This window comes from Chelonia mydas, chromosome 6 (assembly GCF_015237465.2).
Source record: "Chelonia mydas isolate rCheMyd1 chromosome 6, rCheMyd1.pri.v2, whole genome shotgun sequence".
Taxonomy (NCBI): domain Eukaryota; kingdom Metazoa; phylum Chordata; order Testudines; family Cheloniidae; genus Chelonia; species Chelonia mydas.
The window spans coordinates 100,169,410-100,189,668 of record NC_051246.2 but is presented as its reverse complement, the minus strand read 5'-3'; the positions used below and the strand labels follow the sequence as shown (position 1 = coordinate 100,189,668).

The 20,259-nt window shown below is 43.1% G+C and overlaps 1 protein-coding gene across 4 annotated transcripts in view; it reads left to right on the top strand.

Moving 5' to 3' along the window:
- Window positions 1–20,259, top strand: part of EML5 (EMAP like 5) — a 299,416-nt gene that overhangs the window by 182,569 nt on the left and 96,588 nt on the right. For all 4 annotated transcript variants that reach the window (XM_043547824.1, XM_007055929.4, XM_043547826.1 and 1 more), the window contains exons 17-21: window positions 3,077–3,177; window positions 11,866–12,068; window positions 14,915–15,026; window positions 17,383–17,510; window positions 19,560–19,701. In XM_043547824.1, coding sequence (XP_043403759.1) covers window positions 3,077–3,177; window positions 11,866–12,068; window positions 14,915–15,026; window positions 17,383–17,510; window positions 19,560–19,701 — 686 coding nt within the window. The remainder of the gene's footprint in view (window positions 1–3,076; window positions 3,178–11,865; window positions 12,069–14,914; window positions 15,027–17,382; window positions 17,511–19,559; window positions 19,702–20,259) is intronic.

The following is a 20,259-nucleotide window of genomic DNA, read 5'->3' as shown; positions in this document are numbered from 1 at the left end:
GAGTTGCAAAGTTATTATCGGGGGCGGGGGGGGTGGGGGTGCTGCGACCCTTACTTCTGTGTTGCTGCTGGTGGTCGTGCTGCCTTCAGAGCTAGGGAGCTGGAGAACGGTGGCTTCTAGCCGGGATCCCAGCTCTTAAGGCAGAGCCGCTGTCAGCAGCAGCATAGAAGTAAGGATGGACTGGTATGGTATTGCCAACCTTACTTCTAGGCTGCTGCCTGCTGAGCTGGGCCCTCACTCAGTCAGCACCACCACCCTCCGGCTGCCCAGCTCTGAAGGCAGCAGCGCAGAAGTAAGGGTGGCATGGTATGGTATTGCCATGCTTACTTTTGTGCTGCAGCTGGTGGAGCACTGCCTTCAGAGCTGAGCACCCGGCCAACAGCCACCGTACTCTGGCCGCCCAGCAATGAAGGCAGTGCAGAAGTAAGGATGGCAATACCATGACCCCGCTAAAATAACCTTGCGACTCCTCTGCAACTCCCTTATGGTTCAGGACCCCCAATTTGAGAAATGCTGGTCTCCCCCGTGAAATCTGTATAGTAGAGAGCAAATGCACACAAAAGACCCGATTTCATGGGGCGACACCAGATTTCATGGTCCGTGACGCGTTTTTCATGGCCATGAATTTGGTAGGGCCCTACATATGAGGTAAGCTCTGCAGACCCTGCAATTCCAGTGGAAGTAAGTAGTACAGGAACTTTCACATCTCATCTGATGGCAGACAGTCTCCAGGCTACTCTGACCTGTTGACAGTTCAGGAACAATCACCAATTACAAATTGACCTTAAAATACCTCCTCTCCAAACTTTAGCAGCCACAGATGTGTCTAACCTGGTATGGGGAGCCAATACAGAGGATTACGCACCCAGTGAATTTTTATCTCTATAGGAACTGCACTTGGACATAATTATTCTGGAGACGAGGGTAGTTCTATACTGGTAGAGGGCTTCCAAGGAGACTTGAGAAGCACCTACAACTCCAGTTCCTACAGTTAAAAATAGGTTTGTGGAGTCATGCAAACAGGACTGAATGGACACTTTGTTCTCACCAGAAAAGCTACTTGACTAGTCTTTTCACATGTCTAAGTGAAAGACTAACTACATCCAGGTATGTTTGGCAGCCATTCTGGCCAATAGTGAACTAATTGAAGGTCAACCAGTGCAATGTCTGTGCAGTCCCTTGTCAGGTTCATGCAGGTCTTGAGGCTTTTAAAACCTCCAGTTAAAAAGCCTCCTGTGTCGTGGGATATTAATATCAAGATGACAAAATTGATGAAAGCTCCTTTTAAGCAACTCAGTCTCTCTGAGCTTAAGTTTCTGACAAGAAAAGTAATTTTTACCTGGTAGCAGTGAGTTCAGCTTGCAGAGCCCTAGTAACAGGCCCAGCGTATACCAGATTTTACAAGGATAAGACAATACAGTGGACATATTGAAGATTGCTCTCTAAGTTGGTGTCTGAATTCCACTTTAATAAGCTGTTTGTCCTGCCAGTGTGTTTTGCATGTCCATTGCGGAATACTCCTCTCCCTACACTTAATGTCTGAAGGTGCTTAGTGTTGTTTTTGGAAAAGACAAAAGCCTTCAGAAAGTCCACCCATCTTTTTCATTTGATGCCACTTTACTGGGCAGTACTGTATATTGTTAAGAAGACAATATGATTGCATTTTATATAGCTAACACCAGGATTGCTTGATACTAAAGGTATTGTCAAGGTACACTCATTTTGAAGCAACACTGTCACCATCTCCTGCTTCAGGTATATTTTCATTAAGAAATCTCAAAGCAGATACATAGTCTACTCCACATACATATATTAGGCATTTATTGCTTGGATTTCACCTCCAGAATGGACTCCTGTTTTAGACTCGTCATGCTCAATAACTTATTTTCAAAGTAGATTACATGTTGTAGGATTTCATGTGTTGTCCTACCATTAGAGCTCAGAGCCTTTTCTCAGGTGTTTTTCTCTTGCACCTTTTTTTACTGATTTTTTTCCCCTGGGGCCCTTTTTTAATCTTATGTTGATCATTTCGGATTGGCTTTTCTATCTGGGGAGCTTCACCTCAAACTCTGTCATTGAAATTGACTGCAATGTTGGAGGACAGCATTTATATATGACAGATTGTGGTGTAAAGTGGTTAGTAACGGACTGGCTTGTGGTGCCCTCAGAGTCAAAAAATCTTAGGAAGCTAAAAGCTAGAGGAGTTCTCCCATTCTTGCACTAAGGAGCAAATACCCATGAGTGAGACTCTTACAAAATGATATTTTCAGAGAAACGGAATTACTGGTAAATAACTTTCGCTTACATAGATAGGAAATATAGCTCAAAGTGATGGGATCTTTCAAAACAGTAGTCCCTGTAGCTGTGTATTGTGTGTCTGTATTTAGGAACATACAAAGAAATACAAAATGTGTCAGCAAACAAAGATGACAGGGTTTTTTTTTTTTCAAAAACTTCTGAAGATAGGTATTGTAAGATAGATGTGACAAACAATGTCATACCCATTATTGTTTAAGTCCACTAGAATGATGGAAAAGTTCAATAAAAAGTGTATGGACATTGTCATTGATTTTCAGAATGAGAAACTGTTGTAGATACAGTCTGCAATTAATGTAACCTTACAGCCCTTAGTTTGCTATCAAGGCTTCATTCCCAAAGAATAAATATCATTGCATTATTTTGGGTCAAGTATGTTCTTTTACAAAGAAAATGCTGTTGAGTGGATTGCTGAAGTAGAGCAGTTTCTCCAGATTTCTAATCTGCAAACTGTTAAATTAAGAGTTAGACAAACTCAATACCTTTAGTTCAATGGTCTGCCTTCCTATTTCTCCTAATAAAAGAATGGTTAAGAGCTATAGGAATGTTTTGTGAGATAGACATTAGTAAGCTGGACATTCACACAGAAAATCTGTGTACATCTGATGAAGTGGGTACTAGCCCACGAAAGCTTATGCCCAAATAAATTTGTTAGTTTCTAAGGTGTCACAAGAACTCCTCATTGTTTTTACAGAAAAATATGAGTGTATACATTTGTCTGTGGATCAAGGCAGTGAAATATTTTACTTTTTTATTTCAGAGGAAGCAAAGATAAGATTTTTGTTGTTAAAGTTAATCCTTATATGCCTGATAAACTGATAACAGCTGGAATTAAACACATGAAATTCTGGCATAGAGCAGGTAAGGAAAGGCATGTTTTTCTTGTATTTTTAACTGCAGCATTGTCTGTTATACCTAAGATAGTTATTGTTATGTATTCTGTATGATTTTTGACACATGCATATATCAGTAGGTTATCTCTTTCTAACTCCTATTAATAGTAAAATTAATTTCTGTTATGGTAGTGTCAGAGACCCCAAGAAAGATCATCAGCCCATTGTGCTAGGTGTAATACAGCATGCAGGAAAACGTAATGCCTGCCTTGGAGAGGTTAGTCTAGTTTTTATAAATAATAGTTATGCCATTAATAGTTGTCACAATTCAGGGCAATTGCACCATATTCCCCCTCCATGGTCCCTTGAAGCACCCCTGAGGCTCCAGGCTCCTCAGCTGTCACATCTCTTGGGTGGAGACCCATGTGTCTCTCCCTCCTGACCAGGGGCTTTTCCAGGTTACACAGTTCCCTGCTTACACTGTGATAGTCCCAGCAAGCCAGACTGCCTAAACAGGCCAGCATCGTCACTTTGATTTCTCTTTCAAGGCTACGAACAACATAATTGGCAGCAATTATAAGTTACCACGCAGTCCTTTATAAGCAAGCACATTTATTCTTAAGGTGAAAGTATTACAGAGAAAACATTAAAAACAATAAAAGACCATACATGCATGTTAATAAGCTTGCCAGAGATCACCCATATGTCTTATCGGGCCCCAGGAGGCCAAAGTCCTTCCAACCCTTCCCAGGAAGAATTGGAGCTCCCTTGGACAGAAGGGTCTCTCCATTTGTTGGATCAGAAAAAAAGGCTCTGAGTCAATTTAAACTCAGGCTATTTATCCCAAAGTCTTTTCTTTGCCTGTTGGTCTCTGTGGGGAATGTAGTTTGCGCTAGTATATGTGAGCCTCCCCAGGAGGTGGTATCTCTCTGGGGAGATTACAACCTGCCTGATTTGCCTTAATCATCTATTGTTTTAGTTCCTGTAGGAGCTGTGGTAGCTCTTCCGCATGGAATAGAACAGTCATACATAAAACATTCATTTAAAACAATGGACCCCAAAGATGCTGCATGGAGTTGCAATGTTTGTGACATCTCCCCATGAAGAAGTTACATACAGTCCAGCCCACAATAATACATAAATTTAAAAAACCATGAGGTGTTTCAAGAGTATTTCAGGAAATACCATATCTGTCACAAAAGTTATATAGCTCAAAATATCTCATGCACAGTTCTAGGATAATGTAATAAATCCCACTCAATGTATACATAAAAGTTTTCAAGTGATACCAAAGAGGACAAGGTAATAATTTCAGACCTTCAATATTTGGTAGGTAATATACATACATAGATACATATATAAAATAGAGATATATTGATCTAAATCACAAAGGAATGCAATTTTAATAATCTAAGGTTCACCTGTAAGAGGCACAAATAAGATTGCAGACAAGGCTCTTGCAGTGAATATACCTACTAGTTATACTTTGTGGGTCTGTCTTTGCTAAACTTGACTACAAAAACTCAAGAAGTTAAAGAATAGATGCATATTTAATCTATTTGAAAATGTTTAATTTAGAGCAATGGAAAAACACCATCTAAATGGTATTCTGAACTCCAGTGTATCAGATCCTGAAAGGCACATGGAGCCAAAAGCGTCTTTGAAAAGATTACCTCCTTTGCTGGAGAAAACTATTGTGTTGACAAGACCTCCAAATACTCAGACATCATCAGTAGTTCTGAAAATAAACTGGCTCGGGTGAATCCTTCCCATTCCTTTTAAGATTCATCCTAAGAGCTATAGAACATTTAACGGCAAGGAAAACAGTCACCCTAGTCATCTCAGTCATGGACTGCCCAAGAAATTATCCAGGTTCAACCCAGGCCACAGTAGGCTGCTGTTTAATAAAGTTATTACAATGCTGGCAAGCTGTTGCTGAGAAGATTAACTCTTCTTTGAATATTGTCCCTATGGGTTCTCCACTGTAGGTGCAGCAGCACCCCTTGCCCCTGGGATCGGAAATCTTCATCAGCAGTGCCCGTCAGACTGCACATTCACACCTCTCCTCTCTCACGCCATGAGTGGGACATATATATATATTGTTGTGCTGTCTGACCGCCCCCACCCCCGAGTTCCTTCTCTACTGCCTTTGGTCTGGGATGGAATCCGCAGAAGAGCCCGCTTCTCCTTTTTGCCTCATTAGAATAATGCCTTACCTGTCAGTTTTAGTGTAATTTAGAACTTCTTCTTCTTCCCTCTATCAAAAAACATTTGTTTTTGCTTCACCTTTATGATTACCTCATCAGTTAGGTTTTCATTTCCCTGCTTCTCACCCTTCCGAACCAGGAAGCTTTTTTCCTCACCCTTATGCCCAGATCTCCCAGGTTTAAGAGGTGCAACTCTTGCTATAACGCCCTCCAGTAATGGACAGCCACCCGCAGTGCGTTCACTTTCTGGAAGAGGAACACATCCCACAGAAGTGTTCCCACTGTCACAACTTGACTGCCAGAGCAGAAAAGACTGGAACATTCGGTTATAACTTCTCCTCATGGAGAAATCACAGCGCCCAGCATCGCACCCGGCCCTGGACTCTCCCCCATGTGGCTTTCACGCTGTGCCAGGTTGTCCACTGATCCTCATTCCCCACGTCCCTCTAAGAGAAAGTTGTGTCTTTCTTGCTCTGACAAGAAGAAACAGGCTCCCTCTTCACACTCTGAGGCACAGCTCGCCAGAACACCTTCCCCTGTGAGGTCAGTTGCCTCAACATCATCTGACAGGGGACATTGCTCCAGGACCTGACTTCCTCTTGTTTCGGCATGAAACTAAGGACCTAACCAGGCAGAGCCACAGCCCTCAGCACCATATCTCGGCTCTGGAGACCAAGACAGACTGACTTCAGGAGCTATGGCACTTACAAAACCACCGGCACTGGCGTCCTTTTTGGCACAATTGAATCCATCGACACAGAGCAAGTCCTTGGCCCCACCAAAACTGCCAGCATCAACCAGGTCCTCAGTACCAACAAAGCCGTCGGCACTGAGCGAGTCCTCAGCACTGACCAAGTCTTCAGCTCCACCTGGGCACCGAGTCATGTACTGGTGCTGATGATGCTCCTTCCTCCTCCCCAGGAATTTAGATACCGAAAAGACCAGCTTGTATCTGACATGCCCGAGTCACCTCTGCTCAGACATGACCTCCTCCCACTTCCACCCTCCTCTCTGGACTCATAACATTCTTCCCTTTTCCCCCCGACAAGTATCGGGGGTAGCCATGTTAGTCTTTATCCACAAAAACAAGAAGGAGTCTGGTGGCACCTTAAAGACTAGTCTTTAAGGTGCCACCAGACTCCTTGTTGTTCCCCTGACAAGGGCACCCTCCTTCCCCAGTGACGAGGAGGAAGAAGAGAAGGAGGAGTGCTCCATCGCACCCTCTTATTCAAGACAGGCTCCAACGACTTCATCTACACATCCTCACTATTTGCAATCCACATCTGGACCACAATCCTGTTATGGACCACTGTGGATGCAACTACACATTCCACTCCTCCACATTGGCCATATTGGGACCCTGGGGACATGTATAGGGCACAATTCGGGAAGCCTCCCATGAAGCAATGCCAGAGAACTATACATCTCCCTTCTCCATTGGTCTCTTGCGCACCAGAGACTGAACCTCCCCATCAAAGTACTGAATGAGGGGGAAGAACAGGAGGAGGAAGCTCCACCAACATTATATTTCTCCTCTTCTTCCCCCAATGAGGCTATCATGCCCCCATATCCTACTGCTGCTGACAACTTCAGACACATTCAAGAATTAGTCCACAGAATTGCAGTCTCCTTCCAGATTCCTTTGGAGGAAGTGAAAGATCAGGAGCATAAATTGCTCGATGTCCTGCACACATTATCTTTCTCCAAAATTGCCCTACCTATCAACAAGGTTCTTCTCAATCCTGCAAAAGTGCTCTGGCAGACCCCAGTGGCCATCCCTCCAACCTGAAAATGGGCAGACAAAAAATGTTATTGCAAAAGAAGTGGAATTTCTTTTCTCGCATCCCACCCCAGATTCCCTAGTAGTTAATATGGTGCAAGAGTAATGATCTCAAGTTGCAGTGGGGAGGTTTAGGTTGGATATTAGGAAAAACTTTTTCACTAGAAGGGTGATGAAACACTGGAATGCATTACCTAGGGAGGTGGTGGAATCTCCTTCCTTAGAAGTTTTTAAGGTCAGGCTTGACAAAGCCCTGGCTGGGATGATTTAGTTGGGATTGGTCCTGCTTTGAGCAGGGGGTTGGACTAGATGACCTCCTGAGGTCCCTTCCAACCCTGATATTCTATGATCCTAGGAAGAGAAAGGACAACAAGTATCTACCTGTCAGGACAGACACTGGAAATGCTTAATTTATTTGGACGCAAGGCTTATTCATCTGCCACACTCCAATTTTGAATAGCTAATTACGAGGCTCTTATGGCCAAGTACAACTACCTCAGTTACTCCAAAATAGAGGAACTCTGCCATAACCTTCCTGAGGCCAAGAAAGAACAATTCCAGGTGCTTATATCTGAGGGATACCTCTTGGCCCATACAGCCCTACGAGCCTCATTGCAGATATCACTCTCGCTCCATCGCAACTGCATGGTTATGAGGCGGGCATCATGATTGCACCTCTCAGGCTTTCCTAAGGCAGTACAAACCACAGTTGAAGACTTACCCTTTGAGGGCCCCAGACTATTCATGGTGCATACGGTTGATTCCCTACACTCCCTTAAAGACTGCTAAGCTACTCTCCTCTCCCTTAATATTTACACACCAGTGCCAAAGAGACACCTACAAAAATATCATCTCCCCCTACGATCCTGACCACCGCAGTACCCTCCTCAGCAGCACTATGACACTCAGCGCCAACAACAAAAGCCCCCTACCAAACGTAGACAGGCCACTCCTCAAGGGACTACCTCTCTCACACCTGCAACCAAGCAACAATTTTGAAGGTAGGTCAAGGCCTCAAGAAGCCTCCCCCTTTTCCAGTCACATCAACCATCTTCGACATACCACCAGTTTGGTGACGGATTAGCTCCATTCTTTCAATCTTGGAGACTAATCACCTCAGACATATGGGTTCTAGAGATCATCAGGGAAGGATACTCCATCCCTTTCCTATCTATCCTTCCTCATTCCCTGTCCCTCTTCAGGGACCCCCTCATGAACCCATTCTATGAGAAGAAATAATTCATCTTCTTCACCTGTGAGACATAGAACTGGTCCCTTCCCAACACAGAGGAATGAGTTTCTAGAATTTTTTTCTGATCCAGAAGAAATCCGGCAGCTGACAGCCGATCCTGGACCTTCAAAACCTAAACAAGTTTGTCAAACTGCAACACTTCAAGATGGTTACCTTCTCTACCATTATCCCAGCACTGGAACAGGGGGACTGGCTCTCGGCCCTCGACCTCCGAGATATGTATTCCCATTTCACAATACACCTGGCCCACAGATGGTTTCTCCAGTTCCCCATGGGAGCCAAACATAATCAGTACAAGGTACTGCCTTTTGGACTGTTGACAGCCCCTTGTGTATTCTCCAAAGTCCTTGCGGTAATTGCTGCCTACCTAAGTAAACAAGGTGTCATCATCTTTCCATACTTAGGCAACTGTCTCCACAAGGTCTCATCCAAAGCCAACACTCTTCGTGCCGTCCAGATCTCAATGGACCTTTTCACAAATCTAGGCCACAGTGTGAACTTACCAGTACAACACCTGGAGTTCATCGGCGCACAACTAGATGCCGTACAAGACAGAGCCTTCCTTCCACCTCACAGATTCTTGACTATGGTGGATCTTGTATCCAAGGTACAAGCCTGTCCCAGATTTCCAACAGAATGTGTCTCCAGCTAATATGACACATGACCGCCACCATGTTCATGGGTAAAGCACACATGATTACACATGTGATGTCTTCAGGCATATGTCTGTACAGCATATGTCCCTCACGGACACAGCAGCCATAAACTGTTATTCATGCCGAGGACGGTAAAGGACTCACTACTCTGGTAGACACAGCCCAAGAACATCTGTGTTGGGGTTCATTTCCTTCAGCCAGCACCGATCATGATTCTAACAACTGACACCTCCTTCCTCGGTTGGGGAGTGCACCTTCACACTCATATGGTGGAGGGCAGATGGTCTTTAACCAAATCCACCCTACACATCAGCATCCTAGAGATACAGGTAGTCCGCAATGCCTGGCGATGTTTCCTCCCACTGATTGCATATCGCACCGTCAAAGTCATGATGGACAATATCATCTGCATGTTTTTACATCAACAGACAAGGCAGAGCAAGGTCCCACTCTTTATACTCGGCTACACCAGTTCCATAATTTCAGTGCCTCCAACACGACATCACCATCTCAGCCACATTCCTCCCTGGACACCAGAACTTCACTGTGGACTCATTGAGCAGAAGATTCTTCCATGATCACAACTGGGAACTGGATAAGCAACTCCTTCAGCTTATGTTCAACCACTGGGGATTCCCCCACATAGATCTTTTTGCTACACCACAAAATGTCTGATGCCCTCAATTCTGCTCAAGAGTTGGACTGGGACACAGGTCTTTGGAAGACACATTCCTCATCCCATGGGATACACCACTGCTCTATGTCTTCCCCTTCCCCTTTCTGTTTTGAGTACTCCACAAGATTCAGGGGGATTGAACCTATGTTATCCTTATCGCTCCAACATTTCCACGAGAGATCTAGTATACTTACCTCTTTTGCATGATGGTATGCCAACTGATCTTCTCCATCCCAATCCACAGATGCTCCACCTCAAAGCCTGGCTCCTCCGTGGTTCTTGGATTTGGAAATAACCTGTTCAGATGCAGTTAAACAGATACTCTGGAATAGCAGACGCAACACGACTAGATGCACTTAGTGTCACAAATGGACTAGGTTCCAATGCTGATGCACCTCCCATCAGGTTGATGCAATAAGCGCTCAACTACCACTTATCCTAGACCAGGGATCGGCAACCTCTGGCATGCAGCCCATCAGAGAAATCCGCTGGTGGGCCAGGACGGTTTGTTTACCTGCAGTATCCACAGGTTTGGCCGATCGCAGCTCCCACTGGCTGCAGTTCACCGTTCCAGGCCAATGGGGGCTGCGGGAAGCAGTGCAGGCTGAGGGATATGCTGGCCGCTGCTTCCTGCAGCCCCCATTGGCCTGGAACGGCGAACCGTGACCAGTGGGAGCTGCGATCGGCTGAACCTGCGGATGCTGCAAGTAAACAAACCGTCCCGGCCCGCCAGTAGATTTCCCTGACGGGCCATGTGTCAAAGGTTGCCGATCCCTGTCCTAGACTATATTTTACACCCTAAATGGTAAGGATTATCCACCAACACCATTCGTGTGCATTTGGCAGCCATCGCCACTTTTCACTGCCACAATAGACAGCCATTCTGTCTTCACACATCCACTCATAAAATGTTTCCTGAAAGGTCTCCAAAATATTTCCCCCCATATACAGGATCTTACCCCGGCCTTGTTCTACTCTCTCTTACTAGACCTCTGTTTGAACTGATGGCAACGTGGTCCTACCTTCACTTATTAATGAAAACGGCCTTTTATGTCTCTATCACCTCTGCCCGATGGGTCGGTGAAATTGGGGCCCTTATGACATATTCTCCGTACATACTTTTTCATAAACTCAAGAATGCACATAGTGGCAGTATCCTGTAGAAAGTGTAGAGATAGTCGGTCATTGTGAAGGAGATTTATCATTGTGAGTATAAGCACTGAGATAGAGATCAGTCCTACTATATTCTAAGTCAAGATCCACTACTGAAACTAGAGCTGGAACTGGTGGACCTGAGACCACATGATACTGAAGTATGTTTTTGGGGGGAAATCTTCATCAGTGCCAAATGCAGGCAAACACATCCAGAGGTTTGTCACTGAAGATATAGCACAGTGCTTTGAAGATATAAGAATCCCTAGATCTTCATCTGTTAGGTGGCACTGAGACAACTCAAACATGTTGTCTCAAACATGTTACTCTGAGTTACTCTGAGAATTTTGTGAAAATTCACATCTCGTTTTCGCGCCTGACAGGTCACAAGATACTGGACATGGGCATCCTGATATACAGAAACTATTTGACATACAATTTAGAGGCTTTTAAAAAATATTGGTAATAACATTTCTGTCACTTATAGGCCAGTACAGGATACTGTATCAACACAAATTTTAAAGCTAAAGTTCTAAAATAACTTTCCTTCAAAGATATAGCATGAAAAGAATGTGTTGGTAGGGTTTAAAGTTTTTACATTGGAGTAATATGGTCATCCCAAACTCATTCCATTAAAATCTTTATACCATACTATCATATGACAGAAAATTAAAGTCTGTATTTAGACACTCTCACTCACTCACTCCCTCTGATATATCTGTATGTATGTTTACCTGTGTGTGTATATAAATTCAAGTCCTGATTCAAGTAGCATGTAAAATGAATTCCTAAAGGTGAGATGCATTCTTTTTCTTCAAAGGTGCCAAAAAGTGGGGGAAGGTGAGAAGTAATGATTTGTGAAGAACCTTCAAAGTTTGCTTATTCCAAAGCTAGAGGGAAACAGATTTATTATTCTGGATAGGTTGCCCTATAAATTATTTTGAAAGTGATACTTATGCAAGCATTTGATTACTTGTTTTTATTCTAAACCAGGGGGAGGACTGATTGGGAGAAAGGGCTGCATAGGTGCAATGGGAAGAACTGATACAATGATGTGTGCAGTATACGGCTGGACTGAAGAGATGGCATTCTCTGGAACTTCCACTGGGGATGTGTGTATCTGGAGAGATTTGTTTCTCATAAAAACAGTTAAAGCACACGATGGTCCAGTATTTAGCATGCATGCATTAGAAAAAGTAAGTGAACTATTTGGATTTTAAATGAGACATAGTTTGGATTAATAAAAATCTCTTTGTGGCTAGGCCTCACATGAATGTAGTCTATTACCATATAATTGGAGTTCAGGATTCTAGATTAGGGTGACCAGACAGCAAATGTGAAAAATCGGGATGGGGTGGGGGGTAATAGGAACCTATATAAGAAAAAGATCCAAAAATTGGGACTGTCCCTCTAAAATTGGGACATCTGGTCACCCTATTCTAGATGGTGCTCCCCACTCTCAAGTCAGCGGGAACAGAGAGTGTTGCATTTCCTAGTAGGAGGAAGTGCATTGTATCATCATATTACAGTGACTCCTCTCATTGATTTTTAAGAGCTGCATGTCCTCCTTCTTTAATGATGCCTTAAGAGTAAAAGTGAATAAAGCAGATAAAGTGGAGAGACTTTCAGGGGGTGAAAGGAGATTCGATTACATTGCATTAAAAGAAACATATGCCAGTGATGTTTGTTACTATGTGAAGACTTAAGCAGATGTATGGTTGCCAACTTTCTAGCTGCACAAAACCAAACACCCTTACCCTGCTCTGCCCCTTCCCTGAGGCCCCGCCCCCACTCACTCCAGCCCCCCTCCCTCTATCGCTTGCTTTTGCCCACCCTCACTCACTTTCACTGGACTGGGGCAGGAGGTTGGGGTGAGGGAGGGGGTGAGGCCTCCAGCTGGGAGTGTGGGCTCCAGGGTGGGGCCAGAAATGAGGGGTTCAGGTTGTGGGAGGGGGCTCAGGTCTGGGGCAGGGAACTGAGGTGTGGGAGGAGGGCTCTGGGATCGTGCTGGGGATGAGAGGTTTGGAGTGCAGGAGCGGACTCAGGGCTGGGGCGCAGGAGGGGGTGCAGGCTCCAGCTGGAGGTGTGGGCTCTGGCGTGGGGCTGGGGATAAAGGGTTTGAGATGCAAGAGGGGGCTCAGGGCTGGGGGCAGGGGTTCTGACCTTGGGCAGCGGGTTGGGGTGAGGGTGTGGGGTCTGGGAGAGAGTTAGCATACGGGAGGGAGTTCTGACCTGGGGCAGGGAGTTGGGTTGGGGTAGGGATGGGGGTCTGGGGTTAGGATGTGGGAGAGGGTTCTGACCTGGGGCAGGAGGGTGGTGTGCAGGAGGGAGTTCAGGGTGCGGGCTTCAGCCAGGAAGTGCTTACCTCAGGCGGCTCCTGGTCGGCAGTGCAGCGAAACTAAGGCAGGCTCACTGCCTGCCTTTCCGCCCTGGCTCCGCACTACACCTGGAAGCAGCCAGCATGTCCCTGCGGCCCTTAGGCAGACGGGCCAGGGGTCTCTGCGTGCTGCCCCTGCCCACAGGCACTGCCCCCACAGCTCCCATTGGTCGCAGTTCCCGGCCAGTGGAAGCTGCAGGGCCAGCCCTGGGGGCAGGGGCAGCACACAGAGCTTCCTAAATTGCCCCTGAGCCTAGGGGCCGTGCCGCAGGGACAAGCCAGCCGCTTCCGGGGAGCTGCGCAGAGCCAAGGCAGGCAGGGAGCCTGCCTTAGCCCCGCTGCACCGCCGACCAGATTTTTATTGGCCCGGTCAGCTTTGCTGGCTGGAGCCACCAGGATCCCTTTTCAACCGGGCGTTCCGGTTGAAAATCAGATGCCTGACAACCCTAAGCAGATGCTGTTTGCATTAGAAAATATAGATCTAAGGCTTGCTTCATGTACATGGCCAGACCTAAAAACTTTCTACCATTTATAGCAGTTTTCATCATTTTATGCATAGGAAATTTCTTCCAAACTGGTAGAAAATTCGTAAATGAAATAAACTTTTTAACTACTTCCATTGTATATAATCCTGTATCCTTATGTATATAATCTAGTAACTATTATATGGGCTTTGTTGGATTACAAATTGAACACTGTTACAGTGCCAACATACAGTAAGGCCTTGTCTGCACTCTACCACTTTAACTCTGCTTGCATAGTTAAAGCAACACAAGCCCTCTAGTTTGATATACTTCTGTTAATATAAAGATATATTGGTATGGGTATTCCAATATGGGAAGGGGAATAAGCTACATCAGTATAAGGCACCTTTATATCAGTTCAGCTGCGTCCCAGTTCAGCAGTTGTACCTGCATAACTATTTCAGTGTGAAAAAACAAACAAACACTGCTGGCCAAAATAGTAACATTGGTACAAAACTTGAATGTACACTAGGCTTTAGTCATCTGGAATAGATATAAGTTTAAACCAGAGTATGTCCTTTTGAGCCAAAGGAGCTACAGTGTTCATTTTTTGTCACAGTTATAATTAATTTAGGTATAGGAATGGGGGTTTACGACAAAACTGTGTTTTTCCTAATTTATAACATCAAACGATTCCAGCTGTATTGCCAGTTTATCTTTTGTCAATATTTTCCCCCCTATGAAACAATTTCAGTCTTCTGACATAGGCAGGAGAATAGAAATAGAGTATTCCTGTTTGAGAAAAGGGTCCCAAGCCACAAAGTTCAGATACAGATGTAAGCTTTCCCCACATTCCCTGCTAGTCCAGGCCCATTGTAAAAGTGATCTGGGAGGTCCAGATCTAGGGGTAAAATTAAGAAATAGAAAATTTAGGCTAACTATCAGTAAAACATCCAGACAGTGAAATGTATTAGGCCACTGAATAGTCTTCTTGAGAGTGACAGGTGCAGGACTTTAAAAAGCAGACTGGACAAAGCACTAAAAATGCACAGTAGAGACTTATATTGCATTGGCAGGACCAGAAGATCTAATAGATCTTTTCCATCTCTAACTTGTATGATTCTATGATTTTACAGCTACATTATTATTAAGGCTACTGATGACAACCTATGAACTAATCTTCTTGTACTTTTTTGGGCAGGGATTTGTAACTGGTGGAAAGGATGGGGTAGTGGCTCTCTGGGATGACACCTTTGAACGCTGTCTCAAAACCTATGCCATCAAACGAGCTGCTTTGGCCCCTGGCTCTAAAGGTGATTGTATAGTACATCAAACCTCTCTATTTTATTCTGCCTTTAAACACTGTCTTTAATAAGCTTTTTTTTCTAAGTTTCCTTCTTCCGCAATAAAAGGAAATCAAGTTTTGCTGTAGTAAAAATTGAAAAAGGAAATAATAAAGTTGTATTTGAAAACTATTGTGGGTTCTATTTAAAGTGTGCTTCTACTCTGGCAAAATGACTAAGTAAAAATAGCAACTTCTAACCTAACATATATGCTTTGTGACATGGTTGGGCCAGATGGCTACAGGAGAGTAATAGAAGGCAGTCCCAGGTTAAGTAGGTCCCTTTTCCCTGGGTAAGGTAACAGGGAAGGTTCCAGAACAATCAGGAACCTTCTGGAGACAATTAAGACAGACAGGCTGTTTAGAACACCTGCAGCCAATCAAGAAGCTGCTAGAATCAATTAAGGCAGGCTAATCAGGGCACCTGGGTTTAAAAAAGAGCTCACTTCAGATTGTGGTGCACGTGTAAGGAGCTGGGAGCAAGAGGCGCTAGGAGCTGAGAGTGAGAACGCATACTGTTGGAGGACTGAGGTGTACAAGCGTTATCAGACACCAGGAGAAAGGTCCTATGGTGAGGATAGAGAAGGTGTTGGGAGGAGGCCATGGGGAAGTAGCCCAAGGAGTTGTAGCTGTCGCACAGCTGTTCCAGGAGGCACTCTAGACAGCTGCATTCCACAGGGCCCTTGGCTGGAACCCGGAGTAGAGGGCGGGCCCGGGTTCCCCCCAAACCTCCCAACTCCTGGTCAGACACAGGCGGAGTTGACCTGGACTGTGGGTTCACGAAAACGGCCAAACTAAGGGCTGCCTTGAAGCTCCAAGGTGAGCAAATCCGCCAATAAGCGCAAGACCCACCAAGGTAGAGGAGGAACTTTGTCACAGCTTCCTTTGTGTATACTGTCATATCTGTGTTCTTTTATGACAACAATAATGATTTTCATGCCTATTAGTACTTATGACCAAGCCAACCAGGAGACAGTGAATGCGGGGATTCAGTTAAGTAACAAAAACTGAAATTTTTACTAAATCTCAGTCAGTTTCACCTGTTCACATCCAGAAAGGAAAACTTGTTCTATAGAACCTTTACCACTGATGATTATACATCAGAAGGAAAGAACCAAGCTTAACACTGATCAGAAATTGAGTTTGCAAGACTAACCAGGAAGGAAAAAATAGTTTTATTTGTGAATTGAGTATATTTGTAAATCTTTGAGGATAAACACTCACTCCAATTAGAGCATTTTGAATATGGGCCACAAAGATCAATGACAAAACTACATTTGTCCTGGAAGATATTACATCTTTAGCCTAGTACCAACCCACGGTCTGAAGAGAGAATCTGTGCTTGGCTTATAAAAATATAGTAATAGTTACACTGAATTACAGTTATAAGCTGCAGAAAGTTCATTTGCATAAACTCTTCACAGTGTCTTCTATCTTGCTGAATCAGCAGGTTGATTTTGAACTAATTGTTATTCCTTCCACAGACCTCAGTGAACTACTGTGCTACAGAAGTGAGGGTAGTTTAAAAAAATTAGAAAGATTACGGTCTGAAAAATTATTCTAAAAAATGGCACCATGGGGTTCCATGATTAATCTTCCTATCTGTTCTGCCTTGGATAAAAAAGGAATGGAGGGTAGAATATTTTTTTTTCTATTAAAGGTTTAATACTCTGGCTTGTTTTCATGTGAGCATGTACGAGTACTGAACTGTTTTCAGGCCTGTTGTTCCTTCAAATTTCTCCCATTTGCTGGCTGATGTTGTTCCTGATATACAGCTTTCCCTATCTGATATTCTGGAGATTTCTCTGTCTGTCTTCCCTAAAAAACTAAGAATTTTCTGTTCTTAGCTTACATCATTAGACTGTCAAAAGGGTGCTTATTTGCTTATTAAACTTCTATTGCAGTTAAAATAGTAGTTTAACACATTTTACTGATGTACTCCACTGTAACTTTAAGATAGATAGAATCATAGCTGTATGCACATTTCTCTCACTGAGGTTTGTAGCATGCTTATTAGATAGCCATGTTAATGCTCTCCACCTTGTTTGAACCTCAAGGAGAGTCTGCTGAACATGAGGATCCTTGCCTTATGTGGCACGGTTATTAGGGAAGGCAGGGTAACAAAAACTGGAAGGCTGGCACAGAATAAATTATGCACGTTTTAAAAATTAGCTAATATGTGCTAAAGCTCCACAACTGGAGCCAAGTTTTGTAGGCAGGAAAATGCTAGGACTTCTTTTTTGTTGAATATGATCTGGTAAAATGTGGGTGTCGTGTATATACTTCTGAAATTAAACTCTCACATCTTTAAAAATTTAATGTTTTAGGTCTCCTCTTAGAAGACAATCCTTCTATACGTGCCATATCGTTAGGACATGGGCATATTTTAGTGGGCACAAAGAATGGGGAAATACTGGAGGTGGATAAAAGTGGACCAATAACTCTGCTGGTTCAGGTACATTTTAAAGTATTATTGTCAGGGTGTTCAACATCTGAGCCTGGCATTTGCACCCAATGGCAAGAGTCTGTAGCCACATCGCCCAGCTGCAAGACTCTGCAGCCAGTGGTATGGGAACCTGAGCCCTCCCTGCTCCACCAGGTTCCAACCCAGAGCCTGTGACAGGTTGGTCCGATATGCAGCGTGGGGGGCAGATGCCATCAAGCCTGTTCACTGGGTCACTTCCTACTGCATTCTCAGCCCCTTTCAAAGTCACAAAAGGTGTCATCTTATGAACTCACAGGTATGGGGATTCTCACCAGAGTCTTTGTCGTTCAGTTCCAGCCCTCTGTTCCTGGTCTCCACAGGGGCCTTCAGTGGCTCTGCCGCGGGGTCTGGTCCAGGCAGTGCGGAGCTCCTGCAGCCTCTCTCCAGGAGTTACCAGCATAAGACTGCTCCTTTGCTCAGTCCGCACTGACTGAACTGAGTTGCTTCCTTTTGAGCTCTCTCTCCACTGTGAGCATGCCCAGCAGGTGCGGCTGGGTTGGGCCTTCAGGACTCAGAGCTGCTCGATAACCCTTGGTTCCCTGGTGTGGGGTCAATACACCCCATCATAATTACCCATATATTCTTTTTTCCCCATTTCCTTCCTAGAATCCGCTGGGCTTTGAAAGTTTCTATCACAAGTATAATACTGTATTTCAATCAGAAGTAACATAAAATAATAAACATTATAATTGTTAATGAAGTCTGAAAACTCTTTTAAATTCAGAGATTTTAAGGCCAAAAGAGACCATTATGATAATCTAGTTTGACCTTTTGCAAAACATAGGCCCTAGAATTTCACCCAGTAATTCCTGCAACATGTCCATAATTTCTGGTAGGACTAGAGCAGTGATTTTCAACTTGTGGTCCGTGGACCCCTGGGGGTCTGAAGACTATTTCTAAGATTTCCAAAGGGGTCCGCACCTCCATTTGAAATTTTTTAGAGGTCCGCAAATGAAAAAAGGTTGAAAACCACTGAACTAGAACATATATTTTAGAAAGACATCTACTCTGGATTTAAAGACTTCAAGTGATGGCGAATCCACTACATCCCTTTGGTAAGTTGTTCCAATGGTTAATTACCTCACTGTTTAAAATATAGTACCTTATTTCTGGTTTGAATTGATGTAGTTTCAGCTCCCAGCCATTGGATCTTGTTATGGGCTTTGCTAGCCCAGTACAATCAGATATCTTCTCTCTATGTAGGTACCTATAAACCATGATAAGTCACTCGTTAGCCTTCTCTTTGATATCCTAAACAGGCTGAGCTTCTTAAGTCTCTGATTGTAACATGAGTTTTCAAGACCTTGAATCATTCTTGTGGCTTTGTTCTTTTCTGTTCATATATATGTACGATGCATATTTAATCCATATGTATGAAGAGCTATTATAGCGCAACAATGCATGAACAGATTTTTAAAACACACACACGTACATATACCCATACACTATTAAAATTAGCATACTAGATCCTGAATCAAAAGAGGTATCTGTCTATACATCTCTATATCTCTTTTGAGTCAGGCTCTGCTATGCTGATGTTTTGTTTATAGTATGTTTTTATCTTAAGCACAAACTTAAAATAATGCATGTGTATTTTGAAGGATGATAAAAGGAAGTTTGTACAAATTGGACTTTTTCTTGGTAATAGAATGCACATTTGTGAATTCCTAACTCAAATTGGGTCATAATTATTCACATGAATAGTCCAGTGACAATTTGGCCTGTCATTGTTAGGTTAACAAAAAGATTCTATAAATTAGATAATTTAGTGAATCAGATCACTTGGGCAATTTTCTCAAACATAATTTACTTTAATTTTATATTACATTTTACTCAGAAGCTTTTTATTTTTAAGATATTCTGTGCTGATTACTGAACCAAGAGTGTTTTCATTAGGAAGTTTTCTTTATCATCCAACAAAGATTTGCACATTCTCAGTATAGCTTTGTAGCTTCCTTGTGTTTTTTTTTTTTTTCAGTTTTGGAAATAAAATTACCTGATGGATTTTTTTTTTAACAGGGTCACATGGAAGGGGAAGTTTGGGGTCTAGCCACCCATCCTCATTTACCTATTTGTGCCACTGTAAGTGATGACAAAACCTTAAGAATATGGGATCTATCTCCTAGCCATTGTATGTTAGCTGTTCGCAAATTGAAAAAGGGTAAGATGCTAGTATGAAAAGAAATTGTAACTGAATTAAGTTAACACATATTAGCATTCTAAATCTTGCAAAGTCAAAATATTAAAATATAAAGTTTTCGCTAGTTCAAACAATTTCTGTGATAAGACATTACTGACTCAACAGATAAAAGCTTCAATAAATATTTAAATCTAATAGTGTTTCATAAAATTGTTAACAATTAAAAGCCAGATAATTTAAAATAAAGGATGAAGCTCCAGCATTAAACCCACCATTTTTTATCTAGTATTGGTGGCATTTTAAACAATGGTTGATTTTATGTGTCGTATATATACTATGAAATTTTAGCTCATGGGTATTTTTAGATAAAATCACAGCATTGATATTGAACGTCCTTTTTTGTTGTTGTTTAACATGATCATGACGTTATATAATTTTGTGAGGTTTTTTTGTTTTGTGATTGAAACTGGGGAGATGATCTATCAGGAAGTGTATGAAAGCTGACAAAAAATATCATAATAGCTCTCTGAATGGTGGTTGTTATTATTATTATTATTATTATTTTATTTTATTATTAAG